The sequence below is a fragment of the Tympanuchus pallidicinctus genome, unplaced genomic scaffold (assembly GCF_026119805.1).
Source record: "Tympanuchus pallidicinctus isolate F22 unplaced genomic scaffold, pur_lepc_1.0 scaffold8, whole genome shotgun sequence".
Classification (NCBI taxonomy): Eukaryota; Metazoa; Chordata; class Aves; order Galliformes; family Phasianidae; genus Tympanuchus; species Tympanuchus pallidicinctus.
The window spans coordinates 47,272,399-47,289,985 of record NW_026294802.1 but is presented as its reverse complement, the minus strand read 5'-3'; the positions used below and the strand labels follow the sequence as shown (position 1 = coordinate 47,289,985).

General features: G+C 56.7%; 3 protein-coding genes across 3 annotated transcripts; all 3 read right to left on the bottom strand.

Moving 5' to 3' along the window:
- Positions 1 to 4,197: 4,197 nt before the first annotated feature.
- LOC128073759 (PHD finger protein 7-like) lies at positions 4,198 to 7,122 on the bottom strand. Its single transcript, XM_052668943.1, has 9 exons — positions 7,080 to 7,122; positions 6,666 to 6,757; positions 6,471 to 6,572; positions 6,089 to 6,213; positions 5,756 to 5,918; positions 5,558 to 5,664; positions 5,230 to 5,343; positions 4,956 to 5,074; positions 4,198 to 4,790 (listed from the first exon to the last, which is right to left on the bottom strand). The coding sequence occupies exons 1-9, from the start codon at positions 7,120 to 7,122 to the stop codon at positions 4,198 to 4,200; spliced, it is 1,458 nt and encodes a 485-aa protein (XP_052524903.1).
- Positions 7,123 to 12,326: 5,204 nt separating this feature from the next.
- Positions 12,327 to 13,718, bottom strand: LOC128073681 (PHD finger protein 7-like). The gene is made up of 4 exons (XM_052668822.1): positions 13,687 to 13,718; positions 13,359 to 13,472; positions 13,085 to 13,203; positions 12,327 to 12,919 (listed from the first exon to the last, which is right to left on the bottom strand). The coding sequence occupies exons 1-4, from the start codon at positions 13,716 to 13,718 to the stop codon at positions 12,327 to 12,329; spliced, it is 858 nt and encodes a 285-aa protein (XP_052524782.1).
- An 18-nt stretch (positions 13,719 to 13,736) lies between these two features.
- On the bottom strand, positions 13,737 to 15,251 carry LOC128073758 (G2/M phase-specific E3 ubiquitin-protein ligase-like; the record flags this gene model as incomplete). The annotated part of the gene is given in 6 exon segments (XM_052668942.1): positions 13,737 to 13,871; positions 13,873 to 14,047; positions 14,218 to 14,342; positions 14,600 to 14,701; positions 14,795 to 14,886; positions 15,209 to 15,251. Coding segments are annotated over 6 exon segments (672 nt in total), but the record flags the coding sequence as incomplete, so codon positions are not given.
- Between the last annotated feature and the right edge of the window lie 2,336 nt (positions 15,252 to 17,587).

The following is a 17,587-nucleotide window of genomic DNA, read 5'->3' as shown; positions in this document are numbered from 1 at the left end:
ACATGCCCATTAAAACAGACAGCTTTCCTGTAGGTCCTCTTCAGGCACTGGAAGGGCTCAGTGAGTTCTCCGCTGTGCCTTCTATTATCTAGTCTGCAGAGCCCCGGCTCCCTCGGCCCCAGTCTTTGTAGGGGAGCTGCTCCAGCCCCCTGATCATGTTTGTGGCCCTTCTCTGGACCCTCTCCAACAGTTCTCTGTCTTTCTTGTATTGGGTGCCCCAGACCTGGATGCCACAGCACTCCAGATGGGGCCTCACGAGGGCAGAGTAGAGAGGGACAATCCCCTCCCTGTCCCTGCTGGCCACCCCTCTTCTGATGGACCCCAGGTTTGCATTTGCTTTCTGAGCTGCAGGAGCACATTGCTGGCTCATGTTCAGGTCTTCATCCATCAGGACCCCCAGGTTCTTCTCTGCAGGGCTACTTGCCAGGATTGTTCCTTCCCGTTTGTACGTATGCCTGAGATTCCTCTGGCCCAAGTGCCAAACCTTGCACTTTGGTGTGTTGAACCTCATTGGCTTCACCTGGGCCCACCCTTTGAGTCTGTGGGGGTCCCTTTGAACAGCATCCCTTCCTTCCACCGTGTCACAACCGCAGCACTCAGCGTGGTGTCATCAGCAAACTTGCTGAGGGTGCACTCAACTCCATCATTGATGACATTGATAAAGATGTTAAAGAGTATCGGTCCCAAAACAGACCTCTGGGGGGGCACAGCTCGTTACCGGCCTCTACCAGGACATGAACCCTCTATCACTACCCTTTGCCTGCAGCCTTTCAACCAACTCCGTATCCACCAGGTGGTCTACCCATCAAATCCCCATCTCTCCAATTTGGAGATAAGGATGTGGTGGGGGACCATCAGAGGCTTTGCACGAGTCCAAGTAAATGACACTGGTCTCACCTTCCTTTTGTCCACCAATGCCGTCACTCCGTCATACGGAGCGACGTTCCTGGTGACATGTCACCCAGGCCCTAAGCAGGCAAAACACCTCCCTGGGGGGAGGGACATGAACGGCATGTGGGGCCCTCTGTTCCCCTCAGAAGGGAGTCCCCCGTGATGACATCTCTTCTTTTTTTCTTGATGGATGGTGCGGTGACACAGGGCAGTCTGACTTGCCCAGGGCAACCCCTGCAACGTGGAGGGACCTTCATCCACATCTCCCGTCCGTCCAGCTCCAGAGCCTCCTACCCATTCACAGAATGGCCGGGGTTGAAAAGGCCCCGAATGATCAACTAGTTTAAATCCCCCTGCAGTGTGCGGGGTCGCCAGCCGCTAGACCACGCTGCCCAGAGCCACATCCGGCCTGGCCTTGAGCGCCTCCAGGGATGGGTCATCCACAACCTCCTTGGGCAGCCTGTGCCAGTTTGTCACCACGCTCTGTGTGGAAAGCCTCCTCCTAATATCTAACCTAAACCTCCCCTGTCTCAGTTTAAAAGCATTCCTCCTTGTCCTATCACTCTCCACCCTCACAAACAGTCGAGTTTGAGAAGGACCTGGGCGTCCTGATGGATAAAAAAACATGAGCCAGCGGCGTGCTTCTGCAGCTCGGGAAGCAAACGGTATCCTGGGCTCCATCAGAAGAGGGGTGGCCAGCAGGGACAGGGAGGGGATTGTGCCTCCATACTCTGCCCTCGTAAGGCCCCATCTGGAGTGCTGTGGCCAGGTCTGGAGCCCCCACTACAGGAAAGACAGAGAGCTGCTGGAGAGGGCCCAGAGGAGAGCCACAAACGTGATCAGAGGCCTGGAGCAGCTCCCCTGCAAAGACAGGCTGGGGGAGTGTGAGAATCCTTCCTTGGTTTTTGGCTCAAAGCTTGCTTCCTGAGGTTTTTCTTGTGATAAGACTCTGAATGATTTGTTCAGGAGGCAAGCGATGGGTGTTGTGTGGCAATCAACATCACTGTGTGGACAGTTTTACATCTTTGGAGCTGTTTGCCTTCGGAAGACAGTGCTCAGGACTGTTTACTGGCAAAAGATCTAGCCTGCGACCAAAGATCTCCTGTTTGCTGTGGAAGACTGGGGCACAATGCCATTGTATCCTGTGAAGGCAAGATACAAGTTGGCACCTCCCTGCTCCCTCTTATCTGCTGGCAAGGCCAGGAGGATAGGAACAAAGCAGTTTCCTGCTGAGATCCCAGAGCCAGAAGCTGCCACTCCAAGGAGAGCTGACTCAACCACTTTGGATTTGAGCCATCACTCCAAAGACAGCTGACTCGACCACTTTGAAAGCATTGAAAAGGGGCCACCATCGCCATGGTCGTCGTCGTGGTTCTCGCCGTTGTGGTTGCCATCAACAGAACAATGCCCGACGACCCACCCCTACCGAAGATCAAAGACTGAACTACCAACCACGCTGGATCCATGGTGGTGACTATCTCCCTCTTGCTTCCTATAAAGACTCCTTGCTTCTTCTTTTCTATCTTTTCTATCGCCCTCCTTCCCTTCCCCATTACCCTAATTCATAATAGTGTCCGTCCTCCCCTTCCCCATTTCCCTAATCTTAATTTGTAATAAACTGGTCGAACCAACATTTGAGCCGTTGTTTCTTAATCTCACGCCGGGTATACAGGTATTAAAAGAACCTCCTCTCCCTCCTATAAATTGGAGCGAGACAGGGAGCTGGGCTTTTTCATGCTGGGGGTGAGAAGGCTGAGAGGACACGTCACTGCAGCCTTCTTGTGTTTCAAGTTTCAAGGATTATAAAGATGAGTGGCGTCATTTTTTTTGCTCAGGTAGATAGTGATAGGACAAGAGGGAAGGGATTAAAGCTCAGAGAGGGAAGATTGAGGTTGGATGTCAGTGGGAAGTTCTTTACTATGGGAGTGGTGAAGTGCTGTAACAGGCTGCCCGGAGAGGTTGTGGATGCCCCGCCCATCCCTGGAGGTGTTCAAGGCCAGGTTGGATGCGGCCCTGGGCAATCTGGTATCAAATGGGGAGGTTTGTGGCCGCGCCTGTGCCGGGGCGGTTGGAGCCTCATGATCCTTGAGGTCCCTTCCATCCCGGGCCATTCTGTAATTCTGTGAAACAGTCATAGCCCTCCTGTTTACACACTTCTTTCAAATACCCGAAGGCCACAGTGAGGTCTCCCCAGGAGCGCAAAGGGCACCTGGGAAGGTGGCACAGGCTGCGAGGCAAACTGCTTGTTGCCCTGAGCAGGCCCTCGTTTCCATCCCTCGCAGTCCCTGAGGTCCCCTCCTCATGTCTGCCTGCTGGAAGGTAGACGATCCACTGCTTCTTGTAGAGCGTCTCCTGGAGCCTTTCCTGCGAGGACGGCGGAGTGCGACTCCACCAATCTATATCCCTCACACAATCCCAGAGGCTCCCCAACCCCTCCACCTTTCGCTCCGTGTGATCATCCTCCACGTGTTCACACGGCGCACAGGCGGTATCTCCGTTGCCCTTGCGTAGCAGTGACAGTGTCAGGCGCTCTTTGCAGCCTGAGACCTGAACCGCTGCGTGGACGTCTGGTGCTGAGTCACCACGTTCCTTCTTGCAACAGCTCCCTGCAGCGTGGGGACTATGGCTGCACCTTGGTGCTGTAGAGGAGGAACAGGCTGTGAAGTGATTGCTCTTCTCCAGCGTGACCAGGTGCCACGGGCACTGCTAACTCTGTGCCCGCACTGACTGCTGTGTCACAGCCTTCTGACGTGCCACGCTGGTTTTGCCCACCCAGTTTGCTGGGAAGGTGCTGAGGAGGACAAAACCCTGTGATCCCAGCACCTAAGGCGGCCCACCTCAGGACAAGCAGAGAAGAAGCAGCGGACAAAGAAATGTGTGGGGGATGGTTGGGTTTATTGTGTTGACACCAGGGGCTAGAGCCAGCACACGGTGTTGGCACACGGCTGTTTCCGTGCCATAGTTTGGGGGGCTGAGTGTGAGGGCAGGATGCTGTCTTTGACTTTGCCCTCAGAAGTGACTTCCCGCCGGGGATACCCTCGCTGTTGGAATGGCTTTCCACGTCATCATTTTTCTGGCTGACCGTGGGGGGATGTTGGCTTTATGTTGTCCCCAGGAGCGGTAACTTCATGCCCGGGATAGCCCCTGCTGCTGAAACTGCTGACTGGAGGGGAAATGCTGGCTTTGATGTCGGACCCGGGAGTCACTTCATGCCTGGAATAGCCCCCGCTGTTGGCATTGTCTCCTGCAGCTTCCTCAGGGCCGGCTGTGGACGCCTGGGACTCGATGTGCCACTGAGGAACGGTTTCACACGCGGGCCTCCCCTGGCCGCCCAGGCCGTTCCCCAGGGTGTGAATACAGGGGAGCCCTCAAGGACCTCCGTGTCACCGGCCTGGTGGTGCTCTGGGCGCTGTCCTGAGCAGCTGGAGGTGGTGTTCGCCTGCTGCCCTGAGGCCTTCTGGTCCGGCTCTGGGAACCTGCGGCCCGACCTTGCAGCGGGGAGCGGCTTCGTGTCCGGCTTGTTCCCCGCTGCCTGGAACGCCTTCTGCGTGCAGCCACTGTGGCTGCTCTGGAGGATCGCGATGAGCCCCGTCTGGTGGCTGGCTGTGAGCTGCTTTCAGCTCTTGGGGCTGCCGTGCGTCTGCTGCCACGGGGTGCTTGGTGCAGCTCAGATGCATCCTGATGGTCAGGAGAATGTGGGGGGATCGTCCCCTGTTCGGTCCCCAGCTCACAGGTCTGACTGCTGAGCTTTGGCGGCTGGGAGCTGTGTGATGGCCCCGATGCCGCCTGGCTGGTGGGGCCGGACCTGCTGTCCTCCGGTTCCTGGGGGCCGTGGGATGGTTGCAGGCCCTCCTGGCTGGCAGTGCTGGGCCCAGCACGCTCCGGGATGGTGCTGGCGGCTGTAAGGGGAGGCGGGAAGGTCAGCAGGATGGAGCTGTAGCCCTGGGTAGGGACAGGTCGCCATCCCTCCTGGGGCAGAGAGACTCTGGCAAAGCTGCCCTGAGCACCTGCTGCCAGGCCTTGCCTGGCCCCAGCGCGGTGCCACGCGGCTGATTGCCTCTTACCGGTACCCAGGCCAGCACAGCTGTCGCACTCCCACGTGGCTGTTGTGTTGCTCAAGGGGGAGCACTGTCGGTGAGTGCCCTCAGCAGCGCAGGAGCTGCACAGGATCAGCTGCCAGGGCCTGGGGAAGCAAAGGGGTTGTGGCTGTGAGGACCAAGTGAGCAAGCGAGGGAGTCCCTGGCACAGCACATCTCTGGCGCTCCGCCCTTGCTCCCCCAGCCTGTGCTGAGGCTGAGATCCCCCGTGGAGCCTCAGCGAGCTGCTGTGGTAACTCACCCCCTTCTCTCTGCCTGCTCTCTGCCTCCAGGGTAAAGGCACCACCTGGCATCGCAGCGCTGGTGCCTCTGGAGGAGGGATTCATAGGAACCGTCGTCGTCCCATGTTGGTCTTCTACGAGAGAAGGGAGGGAAACTGATAAGCCCCCAGCGTCCCCAGCATCAGGTCTAAGGTTATCCCATCTCATCCACCCCGATGCCATTTTATAGCTTCTTCATGAAGCTGAGGCTTCATGAGACAGCCAAGGGCCAGGCCTGCCGAGACAGTGCCTGGGCAGGCCCGGCGCTTGCACCCTCTCATCTGCATGCTTGGACAGGAGGACACCAACCTGGCTGGGATTCGGATTCCCATGGTAGACATCACGGCACAGAATACTGCGTCGTCTCTGCAACTGGGGCACCGGAAGCACGTCGTGCCCGCATTCAATGCCTGTTTCTGCAGGAGAAGCACAAGCAGGGTGAGCGTGAGCAGTGCCTGGTGTTGCTGGGCACTAAGCACGCCTGCAGGGTGAGGAGAGGGCTCCCACCTGGACGCAACCCCGGTGGAACCAGGCACGTGTGCACATGGGGCACACCATGGTGTGATAGTCCAAGCTGCCCCTCACGGTCTCCTGGCAGATGATGCAGATGGTGTCTTCTGCTGGAGTTGTCACCGGTGTCTGTCGAGGGCGGTGCTCCCAACAGAAGGACCTGGGGGAAGACGGAAGGGATGGGTGGGCGCAGTGAGAAGCGCTGTGAGGACGGGGGAGGAGCAGGGAGGAGCCCCAGGCCCTGGCTCTGGCAGGCTGCTGGGAGGCGACCTTGTGGGTTCCCCCCTGGCTTGGCTACTGGGAGCTCCTACCTGTGCTGGGAGCCCTTACCTGTGCTCTCCAAAATGCTGTGTGATGCATTCTCCGTCTGCAGCGCAGGGCAGATGGAAGCTGCGTGCACAGCCGCTCTCTGCACATGTGATGGCAGCCCCCCTCTCGCCGCAGACACAGCATTGCTGGAAAAAGCAGAACAGCCCCATCAGCAGCAGGCACAGGACCTCCACAGCCGGCCGCGCACCTTTGGGCAGGGCACAGGGTGTGGGCACTTCTGGGTCACCCTCTACAAAGCAGCTTGGTGGACAGGGCTGATCCCCTATGGGCAGGCCTTTGTGCCGGAGGCGGTTGGAAGGCCGTGATTGCTTTCCTTGGGTCCGGACTAAGCTGGTGTGAGCCCCTCCTCGCACAGATCTGCCTGCTGCGTTCAGGTCCTCACCTCCTTGTTTGCCTGCTTGGCCTTGCGCGTGAGGGCAGCAAGGTCAATGCCCGTAGATTCCTCCTCTGGGGGTCTTTCTTCAAAAGCGATGTGGGCAAAAACCTGGAGGAGAGAAAAGAGCAGGGAGTCATGAGGACAGGAAGGAAGGGCGCATCCCGGCTGGAAGCAGATGGGATCACCGCTGGGGGAACTCACCAAGCAGAACTCGTGGACAGTCAGGAAATCGCCGCCAATAGTGCGCCCAAAGATGTCCGGGTCATCGTCTGCCCGGCCACACAGCACGCACACTGTTGAGGAGAGAGCAAATGCCAGTAGCGGTGAGCGCCTGGTGGGGCCAGGCGTCCCTGAGGGCTGTCCCCAGGGTCCTGCTCTGTGCCTGCCGTGCTGGCTGGAGGCGGTGGAGGGGAAGGGGCCACGGCAGGCCCAAGGCAGTCACAGCCCACGCTGGGCCCCCTTGCCAAGGAGCAGAGGGGCCCTGCCCCATGCCTGTCTGGGAGCTCCTGCCTGCCCCTTCCTCCCCTCTCAGCTCTCAGCTCTCAGCCGCAGGCAGAGCCCCGGCACCCCTCTGTCCAGTGCTGGGAGCTGTGCGCAGGGATGCTGTGCTCTCACCTGGCTCCTCTGAGCTGGAGGCCTTCCTCTTCTCACTGGACATGATTGTGCGTTGACGGTGAGCACTACCAGAGAACCTGCTCTCTCCACGCCTCACCAAGCCGCACTGACGCTCGGCCTGAGCCCGGCAGCCTTTGCTCTGCTCCAAGCTTCACGCGTCACAATGGCCGCTCCCTGACACCCACTGTGACATCACCGTCACCGCCTCACGGTGTGAGGCTGCGGTGCTGGGCTCTGGGTTTCCAAGCAGGAGAGCGGCGGCTCCACAGCTTCTCTGTGTAACCCCTGAAAGAACTTGCTTCCAACAACCTGTGTCCATCTCCCCTCCTTTTGTCAGTACTTTGTGCATCACGCCCAGCACAGCTCATTCCCTCACTTGCTCGACTTCTTTCTGCGCGGTTGTCCCCTTGCCTGGGTAACTGTCATGGTGCTATGTTTTTTGGTTTTTTGGTTTTTTGCTTGTTTGTTTTTTGGCTTTCAGTATTCCACATCAAAACATCGTGTAGTGCACGGGGCATTAAAGTGTCACTGCCCCAGTCCCTGGTACCTATCCCTGTGCATTACAGAAGTCACGGGATCTGCTCTCATCGCTCTCTTGCTGCGTTGCAGTGGGTGCTGGAGGGTGCTTTCCTAGCCGTTCCAGGCTTTTCAGGCTTGACTCGGTCTCGCGAACTCTCTCTCTCATCTTGTCTGATTTTTTAATCTCAATTTCTATTAAATTGTATTGTATTTTGTTATCTTGTATTCCGATATTATAGTAAAATAAGTTTTCCTCCGTAGCTTGTTGCCGCTGCTCTTTTCCTCCCTTCCTTTCTTCCCATTTTTGTGGGACTGGGGTGGGGGGGGAGGGCAGCGGCCTGTTGCCCCCGTGTCCCCTGTCACGGACGTAGATTGATCTGGTCAGCTGTGTGACAAGAACATACCAGATCTTCCTCAAGGAGATACCTCTTCTTCACTGCTGACAAGGATCGCCCTCACCGTGGAGAATTTCTTCCTAGTATCTCGTTTAAATCTGCCCTCTTCCATGTTTCCCGTCGTCCTGTTGCTACATGCCCATTAAAACAGACAGCTTTCCTGTAGGTCCTCTTCAGGCACTGGAAGGGCTCAGTGAGTTCTCCGCTGTGCCTTCTATTATCTAGTCTGCAGAGCCCCGGCTCCCTCGGCCCCAGTCTTTGTAGGGGAGCTGCTCCAGCCCCCTGATCATTTTTGTTTGTGGCCCTTCTCTGGACCCTCTCCAACAGTTCTCTGTCTTTCTTGTATTGGGTGCCCCAGACCTGGATGCCACAGCACTCCAGATGGGGCCTCACGAGGGCAGAGTAGAGAGGGACAATCCCCTCCCTGTCCCTGCTGGCCACCCCTCTTCTGATGGACCCCAGGTTTGCATTTGCTTTCTGAGCTGCAGGAGCACATTGCTGGCTCATGTTCAGGTCTTCATCCATCAGGACCCCCAGGTTCTTCTCTGCAGGGCTACTTGCCAGGATTGTTCCTTCCCGTTTGTACGTATGCCTGAGATTCCTCTGGCCCAAGTGCCAAACCTTGCACTTTGGTGTGTTGAACCTCATTGGCTTCACCTGGGCCCACCCTTTGAGTCTGTGGGGGTCCCTTTGAACAGCATCCCTTCCTTCCACCGTGTCACAACCGCAGCACTCAGCGTGGTGTCATCAGCAAACTTGCTGAGGGTGCACTCAACTCCATCATTGATGACACTGATAAAGATGTTAAAGAGTATCGGTCCCAAAACAGACCTCTGGGGGGCACAGCTCGTTACCGGCCTCTACCAGGACATGAACCCTCTATCACTACCCTTTGCCTGCAGCCTTTCAACCAACTCCGTATCCACCAGGTGGTCTACCCATCAAATCCCCATCTCTCCAATTTGGAGATAAGGATGTGGTGGGGGACCATCAGAGGCTTTGCACGAGTCCAAGTAAATGACACTGGTCTCACCTTCCTTTTGTCCACCAATGCCGTCACTCCGTCATACGGAGCGACGTTCCTAGTGACATGTCACCCAGGCCCTAAGCAGGCAAAACACCTCCCTGGGGGGAGGGACATGAACGGCATGTGGGGCCCTCTGTTCCCCTCAGAAGGGAGTCCCCCGTGATGACATCTCTTCTTTTTTTCTTGATGGATGGTGCGGTGACACAGGGCAGTCTGACTTGCCCAGGGCAACCCCTGCAACGTGGAGGGTCCTTCATCCACATCTCCCGTCCGTCCAGCTCCAGAGCCTCCTACCCATTCACAGAATGGCCGGGGTTGAAAAGGCCCCGAATGATCAACTAGTTTAAATCCCCCTGCAGTGTGCGGGGTCGCCAGCCGCTAGACCACGCTGCCCAGAGCCACATCCGGCCTGGCCTTGAGCGCCTCCAGGGATGGGTCATCCACAACCTCCTTGGGCAGCCTGTTCCAGTTTGTCACCACGCTCTGTGTGGAAAGCCTCCTCCTAATATCTAACCTAAACCTCCCCTGTCTCAGTTTAAAAGCATTCCTCCTTGTCCTATCACTCTCCACCCTCACAAACAGTCGAGTTTGAGAAGGACCTGGGCGTCCTGATGGATAAAAAAACATGAGCCAGCGGCGTGCTTCTGCAGCTCGGGAAGCAAACGGTATCCTGGGCTCCATCAGAAGAGGGGTGGCCAGCAGGGACAGGGAGGGGATTGTGCCTCCATACTCTGCCCTCGTAAGGCCCCATCTGGAGTGCTGTGGCCAGGTCTGGAGCCCCCACTACAGGAAAGACAGAGAGCTGCTGGAGAGGGCCCAGAGGAGAGCCACAAACGTGATCAGAGGCCTGGAGCAGCTCCCCTGCAAAGACAGGCTGGGGGAGTGTGAGAATCCTTCCTTGGTTTTTGGCTCAAAGCTTGCTTCCTGAGGTTTTTCTTGTGATAAGACTCTGAATGATTTGTTCAGGAGGCAAGCGATGGGTGTTGTGTGGCAATCAACATCACTGTGTGGACAGTTTTACATCTTTGGAGCTGTTTGCCTTCGGAAGACAGTGCTCAGGACTGTTTACTGGCAAAAGATCTAGCCTGCGACCAAAGATCTCCTGTTTGCTGTGGAAGACTGGGGCACAATGCCATTGTATCCTGTGAAGGCAAGATACAAGTTGGCACCTCCCTGCTCCCTCTTATCTGCTGGCAAGGCCAGGAGGATAGGAACAAAGCAGTTTCCTGCTGAGATCCCAGAGCCAGAAGCTGCCACTCCAAGGAGAGCTGACTCAACCACTTTGGATTTGAGCCATCACTCCAAAGACAGCTGACTCGACCACTTTGAAAGCATTGAAAAGGGGCCACCATCGCCATGGTCGTCGTCGTGGTTCTCGCCGTTGTGGTTGCCATCAACAGAACAATGCCCGACGACCCACCCCTACCGAAGATCAAAGACTGAACTACCAACCACGCTGGATCCATGGTGGTGACTATCTCCCTCTTGCTTCCTATAAAGACTCCTTGCTTCTTCTTTTCTATCTTTTCTATCGCCCTCCTTCCCTTCCCCATTACCCTAATTCATAACAGTGTCCGTCCTCCCCTTCCCCATTTCCCTAATCTTAATTTGTAATAAACTGGTCGAACCAACATTTGAGCCGTTGTTTCTTAATCTCACGCCGGGTATACAGGTATTAAAAGAACCTCCTCTCCCTCCTATAAATTGGAGCGAGACAGGGAGCTGGGCTTTTTCATGCTGGGGGTGAGAAGGCTGAGAGGACACGTCACTGCAGCCTTCTTGTGTTTCAAGTTTCAAGGATTATAAAGATGAGTGGCGTCATTTTTTTTGCTCAGGTAGATAGTGATAGGACAAGAGGGAAGGGATTAAAGCTCAGAGAGGGAAGATTGAGGTTGGATGTCAGTGGGAAGTTCTTTACTATGGGAGTGGTGAAGTGCTGTAACAGGCTGCCCGGAGAGGTTGTGGATGCCCCGCCCATCCCTGGAGGTGTTCAAGGCCAGGTTGGATGCGGCCCTGGGCAATCTGGTATCAAATGGGGAGGTTTGTGGCCGCGCCTGTGCCGGGGCGGTTGGAGCCTCATGATCCTTGAGGTCCCTTCCATCCCGGGCCATTCTGTAATTCTGTGAAACAGTCATAGCCCTCCTGTTTACACACTTCTTTCAAATACCCGAAGGCCACAGTGAGGTCTCCCCAGGAGCGCAAAGGGCACCTGGGAAGGTGGCACAGGCTGCGAGGCAAACTGCTTGTTGCCCTGAGCAGGCCCTCGTTTCCATCCCTCGCAGTCCCTGAGGTCCCCTCCTCATGTCTGCCTGCTGGAAGGTAGACGATCCACTGCTTCTTGTAGAGCGTCTCCTGGAGCCTTTCCTGCGAGGACGGCGGAGTGCGACTCCACCAATCTATATCCCTCACACAATCCCAGAGGCTCCCCAACCCCTCCACCTTTCGCTCCGTGTGATCATCCTCCACGTGTTCACACGGCGCACAGGCGGTATCTCCGTTGCCCTTGCGTAGCAGTGACAGTGTCAGGCGCTCTTTGCAGCCTGAGACCTGAACCGCTGCGTGGACGTCTGGTGCTGAGTCACCACGTTCCTTCTTGCAACAGCTCCCTGCAGCGTGGGGACTATGGCTGCACCTTGGTGCTGTAGAGGAGGAACAGGCTGTGAAGTGATTGCTCTTCTCCAGCGTGACCAGGTGCCACGGGCACTGCTAACTCTGTGCCCGCACTGACTGCTGTGTCACAGCCTTGTGACGTGCCACGCTGGTTTTGCCCACCCAGTTTGCTGGGAAGGTGCTGAGGAGGACAAAACCCTGTGATCCCAGCACCTAAGGCGGCCCACCTCAGGACAAGCAGAGAAGAAGCAGCGGACAAAGAAATGTGTGGGGGATGGTTGGGTTTATTGTGTTGACACCAGGGGCTAGAGCCAGCACACGGTGTTGGCACACGGCTGTTTCCGTGCCATAGTTTGGGGGGCTGAGTGTGAGGGCAGGATGCTGTCTTTGACTTTGCCCTCAGAAGTGACTTCCCGCCGGGGATACCCTCGCTGTTGGAATGGCTTTCCACGTCATCATTTTTCTGGCTGACCGTGGGGGGATGTTGGCTTTATGTTGTCCCCAGGAGCGGTAACTTCACGCCCGGGATAGCCCCTGCTGCTGAAACTGCTGACTGGAGGGGAAATGCTGGCTTTGATGTCGGACCCGGGAGTCACTTCATGCCTGGAATAGCCCCCGCTGTTGGCATTGTCTCCTGCAGCTTCCTCAGGGCCGGCTGTGGACGCCTGGGACTCGATGTGCCACTGAGGAACGGTTTCACACGCGGGCCTCCCCTGGCCGCCCAGGCCGTTCCCCAGGGTGTGAATACAGGGGAGCCCTCAAGGACCTCCGTGTCACCGGCCTGGTGGTGCTCTGGGCGCTGTCCTGAGCAGCTGGAGGTGGTGTTCGCCTGCTGCCCGGAGGCCTTCTGGTCCGGCTCTGGGAACCTGCGGCCCGACCTTGCAGCGGGGAGCGGCTTCGTGTCCGGCTTGTTCCCCGCTGCCTGGAACGCCTTCTGCGTGCAGCCACTGTGGCTGCTCTGGAGGATCGCGATGAGCCCCGTCTGGTGGCTGGCTGTGAGCTGCTTTCAGCTCTTGGGGCTGCCGTGCGTCTGCTGCCACGGGGTGCTTGGTGCAGCTCAGATGCATCCTGATGGTCAGGAGAATGTGGGGGGATCGTCCCCTGTTCGGTCCCCAGCTCACAGGTCTGACTGCTGAGCTTTGGCGGCTGGGAGCTGTGTGATGGCCCCGATGCCGCCTGGCTGGTGGGGCCGGACCTGCTGTCCTCCGGTTCCTGGGGGCCGTGGGATGGTTGCAGGCCCTCCTGGCTGGCAGTGCTGGGCCCAGCACGCTCCGGGATGGTGCTGGCGGCTGTAAGGGGAGGCGGGAAGGTCAGCAGGATGGAGCTGTAGCCCTGGGTAGGGACAGGTCGCCATCCCTCCTGGGGCAGAGAGACTCTGGCAAAGCTGCCCTGAGCACCTGCTGCCAGGCCTTGCCTGGCCCCAGCGCGGTGCCACGCGGCTGATTGCCTCTTACCGGTACCCAGGCCAGCACAGCTGTCGCACTCCCACGTGGCTGTTGTGTTGCTCAAGGGGGAGCACTGTCGGTGAGTGCCCTCAGCAGCGCAGGAGCTGCACAGGATCAGCTGCCAGGGCCTGGGGAAGCAAAGGGGTTGTGGCTGTGAGGACCAAGTGAGCAAGCGAGGGAGTCCCTGGCACAGCACATCTCTGGCGCTCCGCCCTTGCTCCCCCAGCCTGTGCTGAGGCTGAGATCCCCCGTGGAGCCTCAGCGAGCTGCTGTGGTAACTCACCCCCTTCTCTCTGCCTGCTCTCTGCCTCCAGGGTAAAGGCACCACCTGGCATCGCAGCGCTGGTGCCTCTGGAGGAGGGATTCATAGGAACCGTCGTCGTCCCATGTTGGTCTTCTACGAGAGAAGGGAGGGAAACTGATAAGCCCCCAGCGTCCCCAGCATCAGGTCGAAGGTTATCCCATCTCATCCACCCCGATGCCATTTTATAGCTTCTTCATGAAGCTGAGGCTTCATGAGACAGCCAAGGGCCAGGCCTGCCGAGACAGTGCCTGGGCAGGCCCGGCGCTTGCACCCTCTCATCTGCATGCTTGGACAGGAGGACACCAACCTGGCTGGGATTCGGATTCCCATGGTAGACATCACGGCACAGAATACTGCGTCGTCTCTGCAACTGGGGCACCGGAAGCACGTCGTGCCCGCATTCAATGCCTGTTTCTGCAGGAGAAGCACAAGCAGGGTGAGCGTGAGCAGTGCCTGGTGTTGCTGGGCACTAAGCACGCCTGCAGGGTGAGGAGAGGGCTCCCACCTGGACGCAACCCCGGTGGAACCAGGCACGTGTGCACATGGGGCACACCATGGTGTGATAGTCCAAGCTGCCCCTCACGGTCTCCTGGCAGATGATGCAGATGGTGTCTTCTGCTGGAGTTGTCACCGGTGTCTGTCGAGGGCGGTGCTCCCAACAGAAGGACCTGGGGGAAGACGGAAGGGATGGGTGGGCGCAGTGAGAAGCGCTGTGAGGACGGGGGAGGAGCAGGGAGGAGCCCCAGGCCCTGGCTCTGGCAGGCTGCTGGGAGGCGACCTTGTGGGTTCCCCCCTGGCTTGGCTACTGGGAGCTCCTACCTGTGCTGGGAGCCCTTACCTGTGCTCTCCAAAATGCTGTGTGATGCATTCTCCGTCTGCAGCGCAGGGCAGATGGAAGCTGCGTGCACAGCCGCTCTCTGCACATGTGATGGCAGCCCCCCTCTCGCCGCAGACACAGCATTGCTGGAAAAAGCAGAACAGCCCCATCAGCAGCAGGCACAGGACCTCCACAGCCGGCCGCGCACCTTTGGGCAGGGCACAGGATGTGGGCACTTCTGGGTCACCCTCTACAAAGCAGCTTGGTGGACAGGGCTGATCCCCTATGGGCAGGCCTTTGTGCCGGAGGCGGTTGGAAGGCCGTGATTGCTTTCCTTGGGTCCGGACTAAGCTGGTGTGAGCCCCTCCTCGCACAGATCTGCCTGCTGCGTTCAGGTCCTCACCTCCTTGTTTGCCTGCTTGGCCTTGCGCGTGAGGGCAGCAAGGTCAATGCCCGTAGATTCCTCCTCTGGGGGTCTTTCTTCAAAAGCGATGTGGGCAAAAACCTGGAGGAGAGAAAAGAGCAGGGAGTCATGAGGACAGGAAGGAAGGGCGCATCCCGGCTGGAAGCAGATGGGATCACCGCTGGGGGAACTCACCAAGCAGAACTCGTGGACAGTCAGGAAATCGCCGCCAATAGTGCGCCCAAAGATGTCCGGGTCATCGTCTGCCCGGCCACACAGCACGCACACTGTTGAGGAGAGAGCAAATGCCAGTAGCGGTGAGCGCCTGGTGGGGCCAGGCGTCCCTGAGGGCTGTCCCCAGGGTCCTGCTCTGTGCCTGCCGTGCTGGCTGGAGGCGGTGGAGGGGAAGGGGCCACGGCAGGCCCAAGGCAGTCACAGCCCACGCTGGGCCCCCTTGCCAAGGAGCAGAGGGGCCCTGCCCCATGCCTGTCTGGGAGCTCCTGCCTGCCCCTTCCTCCCCTCTCAGCTCTCAGCTCTCAGCCGCAGGCAGAGCCCCGGCACCCCTCTGTCCAGTGCTGGGAGCTGTGCGCAGGGATGCTGTGCTCTCACCTGGCTCCTCTGAGCTGGAGGCCTTCCTCTTCTCACTGGACATGATTGTGCGTTGACGGTGAGCACTACCAGAGAACCTGCTCTCTCCACGCCTCACCAAGCCGCACTGACGCTCGGCCTGAGCCCGGCAGCCTTTGCTCTGCTCCAAGCTTCACGCGTCACAATGGCCGCTCCCTGACACCCACTGTGACATCACCGTCACCGCCTCACGGTGTGAGGCTGCGGTGCTGGGCTATGGGTTTCCAAGCAGGAGAGCGGCGGCTCCACAGCTTCTCTGTGTAACCCCTGAAAGAACTTGCTTCCAACAACCTGTGTCCATCTCCCCTCCTTTTGTCAGTACTTTGTGCATCACGCCCAGCACAGCTCATTCCCTCACTTGCTCGACTTCTTTCTGCGCGGTTGTCCCCTTGCCTGGGTAACTGTCATGGTGCTATGTTTTTTGGTTTTTTGGTTTTTTGCTTGTTTGTTTTTTGGCTTTCAGTATTCCACATCAAAACATCGTGTAGTGCACGGGGCATTAAAGTGTCACTGCCCCAGTCCCTGGTACCTATCCCTGTGCATTACAGAAGTCACGGGATCTGCTCTCATCGCTCTCTTGCTGCGTTGCAGTGGGTGCTGGAGGGTGCTTTCCTAGCCGTTCCATGCTTTTCAGGCTTGACTCGGTCTCGCGAACTCTCTCTCTCATCTTGTCTGATTTTTTAATCTCAATTTCTATTAAATTGTATTGTATTTTGTTATCTTGTATTCCGATATTATAGTAAAATAAGTTTTCCTCCGTAGCTTGTTGCCGCTGCTCTTTTCCTCCCTTCCTTTCTTCCCATTTTTGTGGGACTGGGGTGGGGGGGGAGGGCAGCGGCCTGTTGCCCCCGTGTCCCCTGTCACGGACGTAGATTGATCTGGTCAACTGTGTGACAAGCACATACCAGATCTTCCTCAAGGAGATACCTCTTCTTCACTGCTGACAAGGATCGCCCTCACCGTGGAGAATTTCTTCCTAGTATCTCGTTTAAATCTGCCCTCTTCCATGTTTCCCGTCGTCCTGTTGCTACATGCCCATTAAAACAGACAGCTTTCCTGTAGGTCCTCTTCAGGCACTGGAAGGGCTCAGTGAGTTCTCCGCTGTGCCTTCTATTATCTAGTCTGCAGAGCCCCGGCTCCCTCGGCCCCAGTCTTTGTAGGGGAGCTGCTCCAGCCCCCTGATCATGTTTGTGGCCCTTCTCTGGACCCTCTCCAACAGTTCTCTGTCTTTCTTGTATTGGGTGCCCCAGACCTGGATGCCACAGCACTGGATGCCACGAGGGCAGAGTAGAGAGGGACAATCCCCTCCCTGTCCCTGCTGGCCACCCCTCTTCTGATGGACCCCAGGTTTGCATTTGCTTTCTGAGCTGCAGGAGCACATTGCTGGCTCATGTTCAGGTCTTCATCCATCAGGACCCCCAGGTTCTTCTCTGCAGGGCTACTTGCCAGGATTGTTCCTTCCCGTTTGTACTTATGCCTGAGATTCCTTTGGCCCACGTGACAAATCCTGTCTAGTACGAGATCTGGTGGTTTGTGGCACTGATTTGGAACTGTATGATCCTCTGAGTCCCTTCTAACCATTCTCTAATTCTCTGATTCTCTGATTCTATGGATAAGATGATGTTTCAGGTTTTAAGTAGAACATTTTCAGTGCCTGTGCATGAGAATTGCTTATGAATGTATTCAAAGACAAAAAGTAAACCACGGTTATTTGATATTTCTGTAATCTCTTTTTTAGACATTCATTTGCTTGTGTTTGCTTTTATTGGAGAAGTAATTCTTTATGTGCAATACCTCATACTAAATGAGTAGATTTTCACTGTCAAGTGTTTTTTGCTGCCTTCACTATTTTCATGTAGCTAGGCAGAGAGGCACACAGAAAATCTATTTTAAAATCTACAGTAACTGCACAATTAGATATTTGTACAGTATTTTCCTTATTTGTACATTCAGCTTTGACTTTTGTCACTTACCAAGTACATAATTCTCTGTCTTAAAATGAAACACCCAAGAGATTGAAAGAGAGTTCCAGCAACTTGCAGGTATGACTTATCTAGAGACACAGTGAGGTAAACAATGGCCCTTTCCTTTCCTTTCCTTTCCTTTCCTTTCCTTTCCTTTCCTTTCCTTTCCTTTCCTTTCCTTTCCTTTCCTTTCCTTTCCTTTCCTTTCCTTTCCTTTCCTTTCCTTTCCTTTCCTTTCCTTTCCTTTCCTTTCCTTTCCCTTTCCCTTTCCTTTCCCTTCCCTTCCTTTCCTTTCCCTTTCCCTTCCCTTTCCCTTCCTTCCCTTTCCTTCCCTTTCCTTTCCCTTTCCCTTTCCTTTCCCTTCCCTTCCTTCCCTTCCCTTCCCTTCCCTTCCCTT